Here is a 17,411-nt window from a genome sequence, read left to right as displayed (position 1 = left end):
GGAACAGGCAGCACAGACTTCTGCTTGCTTTGCAAAGCAGGTCATGTGTGGATGGGCAGGTCACCATGCAGTGCTGCATCCATGAGGCAAGCAGCCAGGGGTTGAGCATGGCACAGCTGACCTCAAGAGATTTGCTGGTGACCTGTAACTACCAGGAAGATTTCCTATGCAAACAGGCTTACAGAGTCCATCAGCACACACAGCATCAGCTGCTGCTGCCCCTCCAGCACAGTACAGGAGCATCATCCTGCCTGGAGGCTGATTTGGAGGAGCATAGGAGGAGCGTAGGAGGAGCCATTGCAGTGGAGCCCTGTTGCAGCTTGCTTCACTGGCTTTATGAGCCAGGACAAGCAGGGCCTACTACTTCTATCAGCAGATGTAGGCCAGGAAAGTGCTGTCACTGCCCTGGCTGCGTCAGCAGAGCCACAGTCAGCCCACAAGTGAAAGAGCATGGAGATAAGCAACAGGGATCTAGGAACACTGTGTACACAGCTGTTCCCTAGGGGAATGTTCTTGCCATGCTGCAGGCAGGCAGCCCTGCACAGAGGGCACTGCATTTCTGGGTATGAGGAGCTCCATCACAGCTCTGTGCCAGCACTGTCACAGTGCGGCCTTCCTCCCGAGGTTAGCAGACGGGAGCAGTGTGCAGATGGGCCCACTGCCAAAGGAATCTGCTGCCTGCAGGACAGACACATCGCTGGGAGAACAGAAAGCAGAGGGGTACTCTGAGGAGAGGGAGCCGCGGGCAGTGAGGGCAGCCGGGCCTCGAGGACAATCCTCGCAGAGCCCACAGATGGCAGGAGCAAAGGAAACCTCGTGGAGAAGCCAGGCTCCTGCCACGCGGGCGACATGGATGCCGTCGTCACTGGAGCCGGCGACACCTCACTGCACTGACCGGGTCAGACGCAACGAGAAGGACGCTGCCGGCACGGCACGGCACGGCACGGCACATGGACCGCATCTCCACCGCGACGCCGGAAGCGGGCGCCATTGGGCGGCAGGACCGGAAGCGGAAGTAGGTGGGCGGGGGCGGGCGGCCATGCTGGCGGCGGGGCTGGTGCTGCTGCTGGCGGCGGGGCTGGGGCAGGGGACGACGCGGGGCGTGCTGCGGGAGGAGCTGCTGCTGCGGCCTCTGCCCGTGGGGGACGTGGCCGCCGTTTTCCAGTTCCGCACGCGCTGGGACGCCGACCTGCAGCGCGGGGCAGGTAGGGCGGCGCGGTGGCGTCGGAGATGCAGGTGTGACGTCACGTGGGAGGGCGTGCGACGTTGCACGTGCTGTAGTGACGTCACGCGGGGCCGAAGGTCGTGTCGCGTCACGTGCTGATAAGGGAGGCGAGGCTGTTTGGTGCTGATGCCGTGGGGTGCGGTGACACGGGAACGGGGCTGTGTGATTACACGGGGTTGATGACGTCAGCAGGAGGAGGCGCGGTATCGCAGCGGTGACGTCACGGCACTCACACCCCCGTAGTCTCTCACTACAGGCTCTTCCCGAAGGCGCTGGGGCAGCTGGTGGCGGCACACGGCGTGCGGGAGCTGCACCTTGCCCTTACCCAGGGCTTCTGGAGTACCCAGAGCTGGGGGCAGCCGCCCCTGGGGGCCCCTGCTGGCGCTGAGCTCTGGGTCTGGTTCCAGGACACCGTCCCTGAGTACGTACCTCCAGCACCACTGCACCTATGGGATTGTAGCCTGGGCCAGGTGGGATGCAGGGCTGCAGCTGGAGGGCAGGGCAGCACATCTGTCCCTGCAGCCTGGTGTCCATCCCACCCATAGCCTTCTCTCCTCAAAGGCACTGCTTGCTGGAGCTCGCCTTCAGCTAGAAATGGTTTGATGTCAGCTGGAGTGAAGGAAGTAAGAGAGGAGCAGCTGTAAGGAGAAGCAGAGTGGACCTGTGCTCAGTCTGAAGAGCAGAGTGGTGCAGAGAGAGAAAGCTCTTGTTCACTCAAGAAACAATTCCCTCTTGTCTCTGTGATGACAAAGCTCTGGCTGTGGTGGCAGGGTTACACCCCAAGCTCTCACCCATGACTCACTTCCTTTGACTCCTATACACTGTCTGTCACCATTCCCTATCTCACGTTCCCTCTAGCTTGGCAGCAGCAGTTCAGTGTGGATTCACAGAGCTCTCTCTGTCCTGCCATCCTATTGAAAGCTGCCTGAAGTTGCCCCATCCAGCCCCCACCACTTGCTCCTGCTTCCCCAGCCTTGCATACTACACACTGCCAGCCCAGCGACTGACCCTGCCTACATCTCATGTGTTAGAACAAAGCACTGGAAGGGGTGGAGAGTGAGTGACCAACAACCTGAAAGCCAGTGTGGTCACTGCAGTATGTTATTGGATGTTACTGAATTAACACCTGTTATTCTGAGGCTCCAAGCTAATGAGTAACCTTTGGTGTCTGTTCTCACACAGTGTTGACAAAGCCTGGAAAGAACTGAGTAACATCCTCTCGGGAATATTCTGTGCTTCTCTGAACTTCATTGACTCCACCAACACAGTCACTCCAACAGCGTCCTTCAAACCCCTGGGTGTAGCCAATGGTGAGCCTGACCCACACATCACAAAGGCTGGCTTTGTGCACTGACTCTTGTCCCTAGCCTTAGTTCTACTACCCCTATGCCGCACTGGGGCAGCTGGGTGCAGGTCCTGCAGGGACTCCTGCACTAGCAGTGTTTTTTCCTGAGTGGATGTCGCTGTGATGAGATATCCCTGGAAAGGGAAATCCTGTGTCCATGAACAAATACCAGAGAGGCTGGTGCTGTGCTAGCTCGCTCAGGAGAACAAGTGTTCCCACTCTGTTTCCTGTCAGCTAACCTTACTCCAGCAGCTGGCAGTGCCCTATCTGAATACAGACATGTACACTGGGGATTGTTAACCTGCTGGAAGCATTTCCTCTCCCTACTATTGAAGCTTATATTTGTGCAGAGGAAACCCGAAATAAATATGTGTCAGGTGCTTGTAAGCTCTTAGCTATCTCTGAAACATGTTTTACAGAGCATCCAGTGAGAACTGCAGGATTTAAGGCACTCTGAAAAAAAATCTGCGAAGAGACACTCTTACTTTAGTCTTTCCAAATCACTCTGAACAAGTAGAATCTATTCCTGATTGAGATTGTGGCATTTTAGGCACCTTCAAAGGGTCCTGGGCTCTGAGGTACGCGAGAGAATGGAACTGATCTGCTTCTGCAGCAGAACTTTAGAATCATTAAGGTTGGAAAAGACCTCTAAGATCATCTAGTCCAACCGTCCACCTACCACCGATGCTGCCCACTAAACCACGTCCCTAAGTGGTACATTTACACTTTCCTTAAACACTTCCAGGGATGGGGACTCCTCCACTTCCCTGAGCAACCTGTTCCAATACCTAACCACTCTTTCAGAGATGAAATTCTTCCTAATATCCAATCTGAACCTCCCCTAGTACAACTTGAGGCCATTTCCTCATGTCCTATTGCTGTTACATGGGAGAAGAAGCTGACCCCCAACTCTCAGGGAGTTATAGGGAGTGAAAAGGTCTCCTCTGAGCCTTCACTTCTCCAGGCTAAACAGTCCCAGACTGCTAACTCTCCACTTCCCTACACAGGGACAGATCACCGTCTCCTGCGATATGCTGTCCTGCCCCGGGAGGTGGTCTGCACAGAGAACCTCACACCTTGGAAGAAGCTGCTGCCATGTGGCTCAAAGGTAATGTTGAGTTCTGTTCCTGCATTGGGCTACACTCTGTGGAGCTAGGTGCAGTTCAGTAATGTGCACAAGGAAGTCTCAAAGCCTTATAGAGAGCAGACCACGGACTGAGTTTTTCCTCTTCCCCTTGCAGGCTGGTTTGGCTGTGCTGCTCAAGGCTGAGCGGTTGTTCCACAGCAGCTACCACTCACAGGCAGTGCACATCCGCCCCATCTGCCGGGTAAGCATCAAGCTCAGTGGCTCCCTCCTGCTCCTCCCTCCTTGCTCCAGCAGCTGGGGAGAGCAGAGTGTCTCATGGCCACTTGATGCTCTACAAATTGAGGAGAATTCAATTTTAGCAAGCTTTCACCAGTGCTGAGTTGTAGGAAGCTTTATCACCCCAAGGGAAAACTAGTAGCCTTGTTGTTGTGACTCTGCTCAGTGACATGATTTTGGCCACCTCCCCTGCAGTATCTCACACTTTTTCTGGTCTCACGTGTGCCCTGATGGGACTCTTGCAGTCCTGCTGTTTTGCCTTTCCAGAAGGTGTGATTGAAGCTGTCTCTTCCACAGGATGCTTCCTGCCTGGCTGTTTCCTGGGAGCTCAGGCAGACACTCACTGTGGTCTTTGACAGCTTTACCAGTGGCCAAGGAAAGAAAGGTAAGTTCAGCACCACTATGCTGTGCTCCCTACAGCCTACCTCATACCATCCATCACTGGATTTGCCTCCCACAGATTGGTCCCTGTTTAAGATGTTCTCTCGCACCCTTACCGACGCGTGTCCTCTGGCATCAGAGAGCAAGGTCTACGTTGACATCTCTCCTAAGAACAAGGTAACACCCATGGATGAGGGAGCATCCTGCTTTCTCAGTTCAGTGGCACTGGAGCATCCTCGCCTCCTACATCAGGGACTGAGTTCAGGGATGTCAGCAAGTGTGTTCAACTGATTGTTGGGTGGGAAAGCTCAGGGCTGGCTACTTCTGAGTGGGGCTTTGCCTAGCACCACAATTTATTTCAAGAGGAACTTTTCTTTTCATGGTCCACTTGCTTTCTCAGGAAAAAGAGTTACTGGAAGTGACCCCCACACCAACATCTGTACATGAAGCAATTGTCCAAGGAGACAAGACAACCTATGCAGTCTATGACCTGCTCAGCCCCGTGCTCTTCAATACATCCCGTAGCCTCAACGTGCAGCTGAAGTGGAAGCGGCCTGAAGACAGCTGTGAGTGATCACAGTGTTATCCCCTCTGCACTGCTGGCCAGGGCTCCAGGCCCAAAAGCTCCTGTCATCAGCCTCTCATTCCTCTTTCCTTTTCCTTTCTGCAGCGGAACTGTCAACACCCATAATGCATGCTCATCGCTATGTAAGTGGGTATGGGCTGCAGACTGGAGAAATCAGCACCCTCATCTACAACACTCACCCATACCGTGCTTTCCCTGTGATCCTGCTGGAGACTGTGCCATGGTATCTGCGACTCTATGTGCACACTCTGACTATCATAACTAAGGGAAAAGAAAACAAGCCAAGTAAGTAGACATTCCTGGCAGCATATTCCATCTGAATCCCTTGGCACAAGCAGCACATTCCAGAGATGGTTTAGTTCCCTCCCTTGGACCCAGCAATAACTGGGTAACAGGCCTAGGAAATAAGTGTTCTATAGAGTCATGTGGACAGTATTTCATAATCCAGCAAGATGCTGAACCAAAGCAAATTGATTTGGGTAGTAAGGGAACCTTAATTTAAAATTGTAGACTTAATTACATTTTACATTTTTACCTTTCTTTTTGAACACTTTCATGGGTCATCATTGCTGAAGACCAGCCAGATTTAGCTTTAACATGTTTTTTATTGCCTGTGCATCTTTACTTGCCCAGAAAAACTCTTCCCAGGACAGGGGAAGCAAAATTACCCACTCTGTGGAGCTCTCTGGGCAGTGTGAGGCTCGACCAGCCCATGGCACTGATGTGTGTCTTTGGGCTTAGGTTATATTCACTACCAGCCAGCCCAGGACCGGAAACGACCTCACCTCCTGGAAATGCTGATCCAGCTTCCAGCCAATTCTGCCACCAAGATCACAATCCAGTTTGAGAGGGCCTTACTGAAGTGGACAGAGTACCCTCCTGACCCTAATCATGGCTTCTATGTCAGGTAAAGGCACCTCTCAGCCTCTTGTCTCCTTCTGGGTTATGTGTAGCACTTCCTGCCTGGGTTTCTGGGTTGGGAAGAACTTTTGTTCTCTTCACTGGCAAGACTGACACCAATATATCCTTTGTTTTCTTAGTTCATCTGTACTTAGTGCCCTGGTGCCCAGTGCCATTGCAATGAAGAATGTGAATGTGGAGGAGAGCCCACTCTTCACCTCACTGTGAGTGTGCCTTTCTGCTGGGAAGAGGGAATGTGCTGCAGGCCTGCTGCAGCTGTCATCCCATCTGGGCTTCACCAGCCTACAAAACCTCAGGGGTCCTGGTGGGTGTTTGTGGTGTGTCAGGGGTCCTTGTGAGAGAGGCAGCTATAAGAGGTAACTGCTGTTATAGGTCCCCACAGTCTCTTCTGTGATTTCCTATGGGATTCAGAGGTCCTTGGGAGAGCCTGACCCTAAGGGGCTGTGAGCACTTCCAGAACTACACAGGCCCAGGTTGAACAGCACAAGGTCTGTCTTGTGCAGGCTGACTCTCCTGCTTCCCTTCTCCAGGTTTCCTTCCTCCGATGGCTCCAGCTATTTCTTGCGCCTGTATACAGAGCCACTGCTGGTGAACCTGCCAACACCAGACTTCAGCATGCCCTACAATGTCATTTGCCTGACGTGCACGGTGGTGGCTGTGTGCTACGGCTCCTTCTACAACCTGCTAACTAGGACATTCCACGTGGAGGAGCCCAGCCGTGGAGGGCTGGCCAAGCGGCTGGCCAACGTCATCCGCAGGCTTAGGGGTGTGCCGCCCATCTGAGAGCCTGGGGCACAGCCTTGGGAGGAGCAGAGCCCTGCTGCCTCCTGCCTTTGCTGCCTGCGTCCCTCTCCTGGGTCCTACAAGCTGAGGGATTGCTTCTGTAATTAAGGTGGGAAGCAGCTCTAAGCTCGTTAACTACTGAACTGCACTTGTACAGGGTTAGGAAATTAGTATTCTGTTTGGGAGAAGGGGTAACTTATGTGCTGGGAATTATGCTGAAAGTAAACTTGAGCTGTTTCGTACGTTTGTGCTGCTCCTCTTTGGGTTTGTTTCCCAGCACCACAGGCAGAGGGAGCCCCGTATGCTGCGGGGCTGCAGCAAAGTGCTGCAGTCAGTGGGAGCAGATGCAGAGACCTGTGGGGCAGCACAGGGATCAGAGGTGGTGCCACCTGCTTTGCCACAATGCCACGTTCCAGTGCCCTCCTTCCAGCCCGTACCACAGCTGAGCCACTTTCCAAACAACAAAAGCTGTAGGCACTAAACTGCCTGCTTGTCCCCTCTTTCACCCCCGGGGTTTACTTGCCATCTCAGAGCAGCCATGAGCACAGAGCCTCACGTGGCAGATTTTGAGCTGCTGACCCCCAGCACAGGACACCCCTCTGCTGCCCCCAGGCACCATTCATACTGAATTCGTGCATCTTTACGCATCTGCACCGCAGTGCCAGCAGTGCCCAGCAGCACAGTGTGCACCCAGCAGGGCACCGTTCTGCACAGCACACACACCAGCTTTGCTGCCGTCGGCACCCTGCAGTGGGAGGACACGTGCCGTAGCGTGGCCTGGGACAGTGCCGCTATCAAAGCACAAGAACTTCAGCACAACTGCAGTTCACCCCTCCATACCAGCGACGCTTCGATCCTCCGCAGCCCCTCAAGGACTCGCGCCAGCAGCGCACAGAAATGCAGCTCAACCAATGGAGCCGCACTCATGACAACATCGCGCATGCGCAGTGCTCTCAGTCCCCCCCCACTTTCGCTCGCTGCGCAGGCGCAGCGCGCTCAGTGCCCGCATCCACCCGCTGCGCATGCGCAGTTGCTATCAGCCACACTTCCACCTGCCGCGCACGCGCAGTGCTCTCAGTTCCCGCTGCCACCCACCGCGCGTGCGCAGTGCTCTCAGCTCCTGTCACCCGCCGCGCATGAGCAGTGCTCTCAGTTCGTCTGCCACCTGCCGCGCATGCGCAGTTCCCCCGCGCGGCTGCCCGCGGCGCCGCCTGACGGAGCGGCCGCGCTGCCCCCGCCGCCGCCTGAGCGCGGCCCGCGGCGGAGCTGTTGCGGGGCGGCGGGGCCGGGCCGGGGTAGGCGGGGAGGGAGGGAGGAGAGGGCCCCGGGCGGGCGTCGGCACGCGGCCCGAATCGGCCTCTCCTCTGCTATCCCTCCGCAGGGCGCGGCGCGTGGAGGCGGCCCCGGGATGGCGGCGTGAGGCGGCGGCGCCGCGCCGTGAGTACGGGCCGGGCCCCGCGCGGGGGAGGGGCGGCGCTGCCGGCCGGGCCGGAGGCGGGCGGCGAGGGCGGGAGGGCAGGCGGAGGAGCGCCGTGACACCGGCGGGATCGGGCCGCCGTCGGCGCAGCGCCGCGCTTCCCCCGCCGCTCTCTTCTCCCCTTTCGGTGCAGCTGTGCCGGGCGTCCCTCCGGGCACCGAGCTCTAAAGGAGCCAGAGCAGCCGGCCTCGCAAACGCTGTGCCCACGGAACAGCTTCTGCCTTGCCAGCCCGTGTGTCACAGCTCCCCAGAACGCGCTGTGGGTTTGCCTCGATTTGCGAAGGCAGAAATCTGAGCCCTGTATGCAGCGTGGTGTCAGAGGCACAAAGAGCGCTGAGGGGATCCGAATGAAAAGTAACGATGTTCTTTAGCGAATGACGTGGAATAGGCCAGGAGTTTTGTGGTTATTGACAAGTAAAGGCCAAGGAGGTGGAGAATAAGATCCAGTGATAATTAAATTAGTACAAAGGAAAATAGCAGCACTTGGCAGTTGTTGATGTTAGCTCTACCATAGAGCTAACTGACTTAAGGTTCTGCTTCTGTCATTTCCCCCTCTGAAAAACAGCCCTGCTGCCCTCTCTCTCCTCTCCAGAGGTTTATCGGCTCTATATTGCCTTTAATTGTGCTGCTGTCCAAGCAGGCAGGTCTGTGCAGTAACTGGACACTGTCTGATCAATTCCCCAGTGAAGTAACGAAGCTGTGAGAGCAACCCTGGAAATGGTAACAAGTGTCTCAGCAGATGTCTGCACTTTCCATGAAAGGAGTGTTGCTGTGGATTGTCTCTAGCTTGAGAAACCAGAACACTTTGTAACCCCCGAGGCTTGATTAATCAAGGATTTGCTGCTCTTTTGGAAATCGTTTGCTATTCTATTGCACCATTGCTGAGTCTCCACCAAGTGTTCCAAGGCATGAACTTACCAAAGAATGGCATAAGGCTTTTGCCAGAAATGGAAGGCTCACTTTTTCCAGCTGAGTCATACTGGCAGATAAACTTAAACTAAAAAAAAAAAAGAAAAATAACAAACAAAATCACAGAAAAACAGGAATTACTGGAATAAAAGCTGACATTAAATCTCTGATATTACAGATAGGTCTCAAAAGTTTGAACAGTTGTAGTTCTTAATTGTTCTGTATGTCTGTTTTTAAGAGATAGCACTAACATGTAGAATGCTGGGCTACTGTTGTTTTTCTTAGCTGAAAATAATAATACAAAAATTGTCACTTTTAATAGCTCCTCCACCTCTTTCCCCCTAGTGCTTTGGGTATTGTTGTATTTAACAGCTGTTCTGGACACTGGACAGTATTTGCAGGTTGGTTTTAACGCATGCTGGCAGCAGGAAGCTCTGCTCACACACATAACTTAAAGCTGCGTGGCTGCAATGAGGTTCTGGATCTGAACTGTTTTAAGCAAACTGTACCATAGGTGAGCCTTATGCACAACAAACTCAGTGCACATCCCGAGGCACACTTTAAGTATACACACACTTTAACTTGGGAGATTTTTATCTAGACATGTGGCTTTTAGTTCCCAAGCAGGAATTTGAGCTCCTAGAAGAGGAATAAATGGAGTGCTTAAGGAGTTAGGATGTTCTCAATAAAGATATTAACTCAGTACTGACATACTGATACAGAAAACTTGCTGGGTACAAGCACTTCTCAGCCTCACAATGTCTGGATTAACTTGTGGAATACCAGGGAACACCTTGCTGGCTCCTCACATGGATTTAATACAAAATGTAAATAATCCACTGCAAAATAATAGACTTGTGGAGGGCCACAAAGATGATCGGGGGCTGGAGCACCTTCCCTACAAAGACAGGCTGGGGGAGCTGGGCTTGTTCAGCCTGGAGAAAAGGCGGCTGGGGGTTACCTGATTGCAGCCTTTCAGTACCTAAAGGGAGCCTACTAACAGGAGGGGAGTCAACTCTTTGTAAGGGTAGATAACAGCAGGATGAGGGGAAATGGTTTTAAGCTGAGGGAGAGGAGATTTAGGTTGGATGACAGGGGGAAGTTCTTTACTATAAGAATGGTGAGGAGCTGGAACAGGCTGCCCAGAGAGGTTGTGGATGCCCCATCCCTGGAGGTGTTCAAGGCCAGGTTGGATGGGGCCCTGGGCAGCCTGGTCTAGCATTAAATGGGGAGGTTGGTGGCCCTGCATGTGGCAGGGGGGTTGGAGCTTCACAATCCCTGATGTCCCTTCCAACCTGGGCTGTTCTGTGACTTGTCCTAATTAATGCTTTGTTTTTCTTTCTGGGTGGGAAAGGTGTGCCCGTACACCTGCATAGGAATCTGAAAGTCTTCCCCACAAACATATGCCAATAGGAACTGCTGGATTTGAATGGACTTGGGAGGGAGGGAAGATGAGAGAAGGAAGGACTCTGCACACTGTGGAAACTGATTAATAGGCATGTGGAAAAGCGTCGGTGTTTGCTTACTAATGAAGTGTGCAGGGAACCTCCCCACACTACAGGAAGCATTAGGGAGGAGGCTGCAGCAGTGCCCAGAGATCTGAGGAGAGCCCAGAGTGCTGGCTGTGGGGAGAGCAGCAGGAGCATCACATGTGCTGCTGAGGGGGCTGCAGCAAGTTGGTGTGGCTCTGATCGCTGTGGAGGAGCCCGAGGTGGTGCATGAAGAGGAACTGATGGTAAACTCCGCTGTTGCCAAGTCAGATGACTTGAGCACTCCTGAGGATAGCAGGACAGCAGGCTGCTAAAGAATGAGATGAGTCACACAGGCAGGGGAGAACAAGAGCAACTGGTTGACGGAAAGCAGGGCACGTTGTGAAACAGGGTACTGGTAGAAGTGCTGTTGGATGACAGGTAATTATTTGTTCTGGGACATGGTAATCTTTTGCTTGGATCATGAGGAGGGGACAAAGAAAGCAAGGTAGGAATGTCTCATTTGCAAGTTTCACCAGCAGACTGTTGCTTGAGAATCTAGGCAGATCTGCATAATCTGCATGTTGTTAAGCTTCAAGAAGGGACTTCCTATCCCAGATGCTAAGGGGAGTGATACTTCCCTGTTCAGTGAAGAGCTGACAATGGGAGGCACCATTTCTCTGCAGGAAACCCTCAGCAGGAGGAGAATTGATAGCTTGGAAAGAGAACTTTATCCCTCTGCCAGCACTATAAAGGACTCTGCACTGAAGAGTGGGGAAGAGCATGAGTCTTAATTGTGGAAAATCCCATGAGGAATACAGAGGTGTGAAAGTTTCAAGTAGCAGTTACCTTATCTAGGATCAGCTGTGAGATCACATAGACAATGGTTTTTTCAGCCCTTAACTGGTGTATAGTTAAGAGGCACAGGAAAATAAGAGCACACTGACTACAGATACAAGACTAACTGTTCAAACATCTACATTTGTTTGAAATATAAGAGTTCTGCAGATTGAAGGGCATAGAACTTCATAGTAAAGAAAGACACTATGAAGTGTTTCTTTGTTCTGCAGAGTGGTTTTTCTGATTGCTGCAAGCAGCTGGCTCTTCCAGGAAGTACCAATATTTAACAGTGATTAACTTGGTCTGAGACCTGTGTCTATAGTGGGAAAGAGACTGCAGAAAACTTTAAGGAGAGAACACTCAGAAGGATGACTGGAGATCGTTAATTTAGTACAACTTAACTTACTCAAGGCAACGTGATCTCTGCCTAAGCAGGACAGGAAATAGAAGATGGGGTAGAGGGGTTCATTTATTTATCTGTTCAAATCTCTGTTAAATCTTTTCTCAGAATATTTCCCAGTTAAGAAGTTACCTGATGATTCAGCAGTACTTTTTTCTCCAGAAACAGCTAACTGATTCACAGAGGCCAGCAGACAGCATTTTTTGCTATGGAATGAGTAATTGTTATTCCCAGTTCACAGATTAGGAAAACTGGCGTGGGACTAGACTTGCCCTTGAAGATGTGAGAAGATGAGCTGCATAAGATGGGACCAGCACTGAGATCGTATTCCTTCAATTTTACTTTAGCTACATTGCAGTGTAAAATATTTTCTTCCCTATTCCTTTGGCTGCCTAATTGAACCCCTGCTGTCCTCTCTGCAGGAAAGCACTCTCTAGCAGGACAGTCAGCACAACATACTTCCCCCAAATTCTCTTAATCTGTTTGCCCTGGAGATTTTGGCCTGTGCTGTTTTTCACTAATGTTAAAATAGATCCTGCTGCTAGATAGACGGTGGATGGCAGCGTGCTTCCTGCTTCTGACACCAGAGCTGCTTGGTACCAAGGAGCTTAGTAAGCTGTGAGACACAGGTCTGACCTCAGTGGGGGTTTGGAAGAGAATCATGTGTGGTTTTCTCTTGGCTCTTCTGTGCACTCCCTCATTCCCTCTCCCTTTGCCAGGAAATCCCTTCTTCTGCCAGCAGGAGCCAGAGGAATGTGCTGTTTGTTTACTTTCTCACTCTTTCATCCTTCTAACCTTCCCACACCCCCAGCTCTAATCCAGACAGGCTCAGCTCAGCCCTTCATCCTTCTGACAGTACTGCTCAGCTGAATATTTTCAGATAAAAGGATTGCTAGAAAAAAGCTTATTCTGACCAGGGTCTGCATAGCTGGAGCAAGGCTGGGGCTGTCCTCTTGCCTTTCCTTCTCTGCCTTGGCTGGCAGCTGCTTCATTCAGTTGGCTGCATGTCACCATGACATACCATAGGATAACAGACAAGAGCCCACTTCCCAAGCTCTACTTTCTTTCAGCACTCCTTCTTGTATAATTTTTCCTTTCTAGGGTAGTAAGCTAGGTGTCTCCATGTACCACATCTCATTCTTTCTGTGCTTCATAAACTGAAGGAAATCTTGTCTGTTATTTTCCCCAAGAATATCTATATCTTCTGGCCTGTAATGCTGCTATATTAGATGGCTGAACTCCATTCTTTTGCCCTCTTTCAATAATTCTATCTTGGTAAAATATATCTAGGGCATTTTAATATTTTTAAAGCCCTCTAAAATTCTTGAATATGTTCGAATTGCTTAGAAATAAAAATCAAACAGTGTAGTTGATCCAGTTGCTAAAGATAGAAGTGTATTTTCTGGATCTCTGGTGTGCTGCCATCCCTGGTTAGCAGCCCTTGAAGCTCACTGTGTCCACAAGGTTTTATAATAATCCAAGTGAGGAAATCCTGTGTTTACTGCACTTATGAAAATTGCCATTTTGAGATTGTCCTCTCTTTGATTCATTTGCATACTTTGTCTTATCTGACTTGAGCTGATTGGCAAGGATTATAAATCCCTTAAGCAGGGACTGTCCTCCCCTTTGTTTTGCAGTACAGACACTGTCAGGGCTTTCCTGGGCAGCTGCATGTGTAGATTATTTTTTTTCTTTTGCTGTTTAAGACATTAGAATGGGTCTGTGCTTGGGGAGGAAGCAGTTTGTGTCTTAACACTTCCTATAAGCACGGTTAGGAACCAGACCTGCCATTTTCCCCTTCCTTTGTACCACCTGAGTTTTATCACTCAACTGGATGTTTTTCCCCATCACTTTTAGGCTTTGGGCAGCCTCAGATAAATACTTGTGTAGGAAGGGCTGCAGTAGCTTGTTTTTCTTTCTGTTGTTTCCCCTTCCACCTTTCTGTGTCTGCACTGTGCTAAAGAAAAGCGTCAGTTGTTAGGGTAAAAGCCTGAGAAACAGAGCACAGAAGGGATACATTTCTATATGAGCAACAGAGAATCTCATCCCCAGTTGTGGGCTTCAGAAAGCAGAGTTTCTACCAACTCTTGAGATGCACCAGAATTTAGTACTAGGAGTTGAAACCAGCAGCAGCATGCAGTGCTTGAGAATGGGTGAGCTGTAGAAGAGCTACTGTTGATCTGTTTGCCAAGTGTCTGACTGTCTTTTTAACCTCCTCCCTACAGGACAGCCCACCTGAGGAGCTGCTGGAGACTGGAGCACCAAACTACTGCTGCCAGAAGGCCCCACCAGCCAGACACGATGTACTGCCTTCAGTGGTTGCTGCCTGTCCTGCTCATCCCCAAGCCCCTTAACCCAGCCTTGTGGTTCAGTCACTCAATGTTCATGGGCTTCTACCTGCTCAGTTTCCTCCTGGAACGGAAACCTTGCACAATTTGTGCCTTGGTCTTCCTGGCAGCTCTGTTCCTCATCTGCTATAGCTGCTGGGGGAACTGTTTCTTGTATCACTGCACAGGATCCCAGTTGCCAGAATCAGCTCACGATCCCAGTATAGTGGGCACCTAGAAAACTATTATCTTCCAGTTTGCTGACAGCTCTGGTTTTGCTTTTAATTGGGGGGGAGGGTCTAGGGAACAGGGCAGGGGTGTGTTAGGCATGTGATTGAAGTAAAAACAGCCTATTTCCTGTAATGTATGTGTGGACTAGAGTGGTAAATTCCTGACCAGCCCTCCCACTCTGCCTGTGAAATTTGACTTGTTTACTGTGTGAACTCTTGCAGCGCCACCTGCTTTTTTAGAAGCAGAAATCTTTTTTCCTTCCCATATCACTGGGAATGGACACCAGCCCTTCTACCTGAGAACTGGTAGAGGAAAGAGCTGTTGGCCTCTGTCTGACTGTTGCATGGTGGTGGAGTTGTGTGTCACTCTCTTGTTGGCCATGGTGATCTAACACTGATTCTGCTCTAGTAGCTCCAGGATCCTCTCCATCCTTCAGTTTGTGGGGAGCCAGCCTTCCTACCTTACTGATCAAGGGACAGTTCAACAACTCACAGATGCACTTGGCCAAAAGCTGCTGGAGCCAGAGGCAGTTGAGTCATCTCCTCCTGCTCAGCCTGCCAAAGAGATGTGTGCACTGCCCAAGTGCTTTCTGAACTACTAATGCTCCAAGATCATAGCCTGAAAGCCTCAGTTACGCTGCTGCTTTTATAAAGCCTCACAGGCAGCAGAGACTGCCTCTTCCCCTGCTAGATTTCCAGGGTTTACCAAATTATTGACTGCAACAAGATGTGGGATTTTTCAGAATCTCTATGAACCTCACCTGAGAAAACTAAACTGGCCCAAAAGTCTGGGTGTGAGCAGAGCAAGAGAAGATCCTGAGGTAGAGGCATGGCCTGAAGCCATTGATGCCATCAGTGGACAAGTGATTTTCAATGACTGTTCTCAGGCGGATGGTGACAGAAAGCGCTGATGCTATGGCTTGGTGATGGAGGCACTGGGTACTCCTCTGACCTCACCCTGGCTCCTCTGGGTGGTGGTGGGTGTTTGCACGCAGGCACTGTTGTGCAGAGCTTTGCCCTGTGCAGTACTCTCCATTGAAGTGGCTCTTGGGGAGCCTTCCCTGGGGCAGCAGCTTGCATATGAGAAACTAAAGTCAACACAAAGTACTGACTACACTGTCTGAGAGTTCCCTCAATTACCATCTGCTCATCTTCAATCTCAAAGGGGAACGCAGCAGAAGTGGCTGCTGCTGTCCCAAGGAAGTTCAGGCTATGAAATTGTGAAACTTCCAGAATATTGTTTGTTCATTGCACAGCTGTTCAAAAATGTTTAATAAAGCTTTATAAACTTTGGTCTATGGACTACTTCCCTGACTACTGTTCGTCACAGATGCCTTAGCCCAGCAGTCACGCAGCTCAGTATTGTTTTGTTCCAAGTGCAGTAATGCCAGAGTCCTAGCAAGAGGCAGAGCCTGTTTACCCTGTGACTCCCAGTACAGACTCATTAACTGTTTAACCTAACCCTGGGCAAGCCAAGGAGCACACTGGCAGTTCCCAAAACAAGCTCATTTTGCACACAACACAGGAGGGAGCTTCTGGCTGCGTCTCCGCACTTCTGTGACAGATTCCTCTCCCTTCCTTGCAGCTTAAGGAGCTGAGGCACAGAGCTGACAGCCTAATCCCCAGCAGGGAACTGTTCCCTGCAGACACACGCACTGTGAGCCCATCCCACGCTGCCCAGTGCTGTGCCTCGTTGTGTCAGCCCCTGCCCTGCCCACAGCTCTGCTCAGCACTGGATGAGATGGGGTTATGGAAGCACCGTGCCCGGCTGCAGCCAGCAGCACCTCGCAGTTATCAGCACGTTTGGGAGCCAAAATGCACTGCTGGAACCAAAAGCAACCTCTGCCCTCACTCCTGGCCACTGAGTCCAAGTTGGAAAGCATCCAACGTGTATCTGTTTCTACGTTTAAAAGTGTGTGCCACATCACCAAGAGTAGACACGACAGCTCTGTCACCGAGCAGGCTGAGGGGAATCCCTGTAGCTGCCAATAGTTACAGCATAAATAAACAGAAGGGAAAGGTACACCTCTCATTTGCAAGGCATGGCAGTGCAGTTGGAGTGCTCTGAGTGGCTTTTAAGTTTTGTTTATTTAAGCTATGAGGATTGTTTTATTTAAGCTAATGCAGTCATCTCTTTTAAGAGCCCATTTGAGTTGCTAACTAACCAAGCTGCACTTCACTGCAATTTAAATAAAACCTAGCCACAAAGCCAGACAGTTTGGGTGAGAGCAAGCCCTGCCTTCGCCCATCAGCCCGACCCAGGACGCGGCTGCGGTTTCCCCAATGTGAGGCCTGGCGTGGGGAGCACAGCACTTCAAAAGAGGGACAAAGACGACGGCAGAGATCTCGACCCGATGCTTGAGAAGCATGCTTTTCGTGGTGCTTCCTCCCCAAATATAGTGATAAGCCCTTTGATATGCACAAAGCCCTCACCGAGTGCTATCTGACGCTTCAGAGCGCTGAGATACCATCTTCATTTTGAAGATGGAAAATTAAAGCAACTTCATCACGGTCAGACAGACAGCCTGAGGTAGAGCAGGAACCCAGCCGGGATCACATCCCATGCTAATGCCCTGATCCTCAGCTCATCCTCTATAAAGAGACTGCGAAAAACCAGCCTACAACTGCAGAACAGGTCAAACCCGACCACGTAGCAGAAGCATCATCACAGCTTGTACTTGTGTGCTGCGAATTGGACAGAGTCCACACAAATGCAGTGCCTGCTCCAGCTACACAGCAGCACCACAGTGCTCCCTGAGAGCCACCCCACCAGGAGGGCAGCACTGCTCCAGCACTGCAGTCCCTGCCTGCCCCCAGGACCATGCAGTGACAAGGAAAGCAACAAGGCTCAGAGCAGAGCGGTGCCAGGTCCTACGGAGCCCAGGCACTGCCCAGAAGGGATCTGGCACAGAACATCTCATCACCTTGCTTTTTAATAAGGTGCCCATCTGCCTCGTGTTCCCTGGTTGCAGGAGCCTTAAGCCATCCCTTTGCCTTTCCATCATAAGGAGGTCATTTTCTAGGTCACCCAACAGAGAAGCAGCATGGTGGGGTCAAGAGAGGAAAACAACGGCAGCCCTGCCACAAGCACACCCTGCTCTGCACCAGGAGCCCTCCCGCTGGGTCTGGGCGATAGGAGAGACCCCAGAGCCAGA

The 17,411-nt window shown here is 51.4% G+C and overlaps 2 protein-coding genes across 5 annotated transcripts; both read left to right on the top strand.

The window, feature by feature from the left end:
- Nucleotides 1-1,020: 1,020 nt before the first annotated feature.
- Nucleotides 1,021-6,846, top strand: PIGT (phosphatidylinositol glycan anchor biosynthesis class T). The gene is made up of 12 exons (XM_031591057.2): nt 1,021-1,205; nt 1,469-1,646; nt 2,408-2,535; nt 3,578-3,678; nt 3,812-3,898; nt 4,231-4,318; nt 4,394-4,491; nt 4,715-4,880; nt 4,985-5,185; nt 5,642-5,807; nt 5,941-6,024; nt 6,352-6,846. The coding sequence occupies exons 1-12, from the start codon at nt 1,040-1,042 to the stop codon at nt 6,602-6,604; spliced, it is 1,716 nt and encodes a 571-aa protein (XP_031446917.2). The 5' UTR covers nt 1,021-1,039; the 3' UTR covers nt 6,605-6,846.
- A 971-nt stretch (nt 6,847-7,817) lies between these two features.
- BLCAP (BLCAP apoptosis inducing factor) lies at nt 7,818-15,554 on the top strand. Of its 4 annotated transcripts, none has more exons than XM_090152105.1 (2): nt 7,818-7,899; nt 13,925-15,554. In XM_090152105.1, the coding sequence occupies exon 2, from the start codon at nt 14,001-14,003 to the stop codon at nt 14,262-14,264; it is 264 nt and encodes an 87-aa protein (XP_090008231.1). In that variant the 5' UTR covers nt 7,818-7,899; nt 13,925-14,000; the 3' UTR covers nt 14,265-15,554. The 4 variants fall into 4 exon arrangements, with proteins under 4 accessions (XP_090008231.1, XP_031446979.1, XP_031446987.1 ...); XM_031591119.2 differs by lacking the exon at nt 7,818-7,899 and adding an exon at nt 7,905-8,041; XM_031591127.2 differs by lacking the exon at nt 7,818-7,899 and adding an exon at nt 7,919-8,045.
- Nucleotides 15,555-17,411: the final 1,857 nt, after the last annotated feature.

The sequence above is a fragment of the Phasianus colchicus genome, chromosome 17 (assembly GCF_987193195.1).
Source record: "Phasianus colchicus chromosome 17, bPhaCol1.hap1.1, whole genome shotgun sequence".
NCBI classification, from domain to species: Eukaryota; Metazoa; Chordata; class Aves; order Galliformes; family Phasianidae; genus Phasianus; species Phasianus colchicus.
The sequence above is the reverse complement of the archived record's forward strand: the minus strand, read 5'-3'. Positions and strand labels throughout refer to the sequence as shown.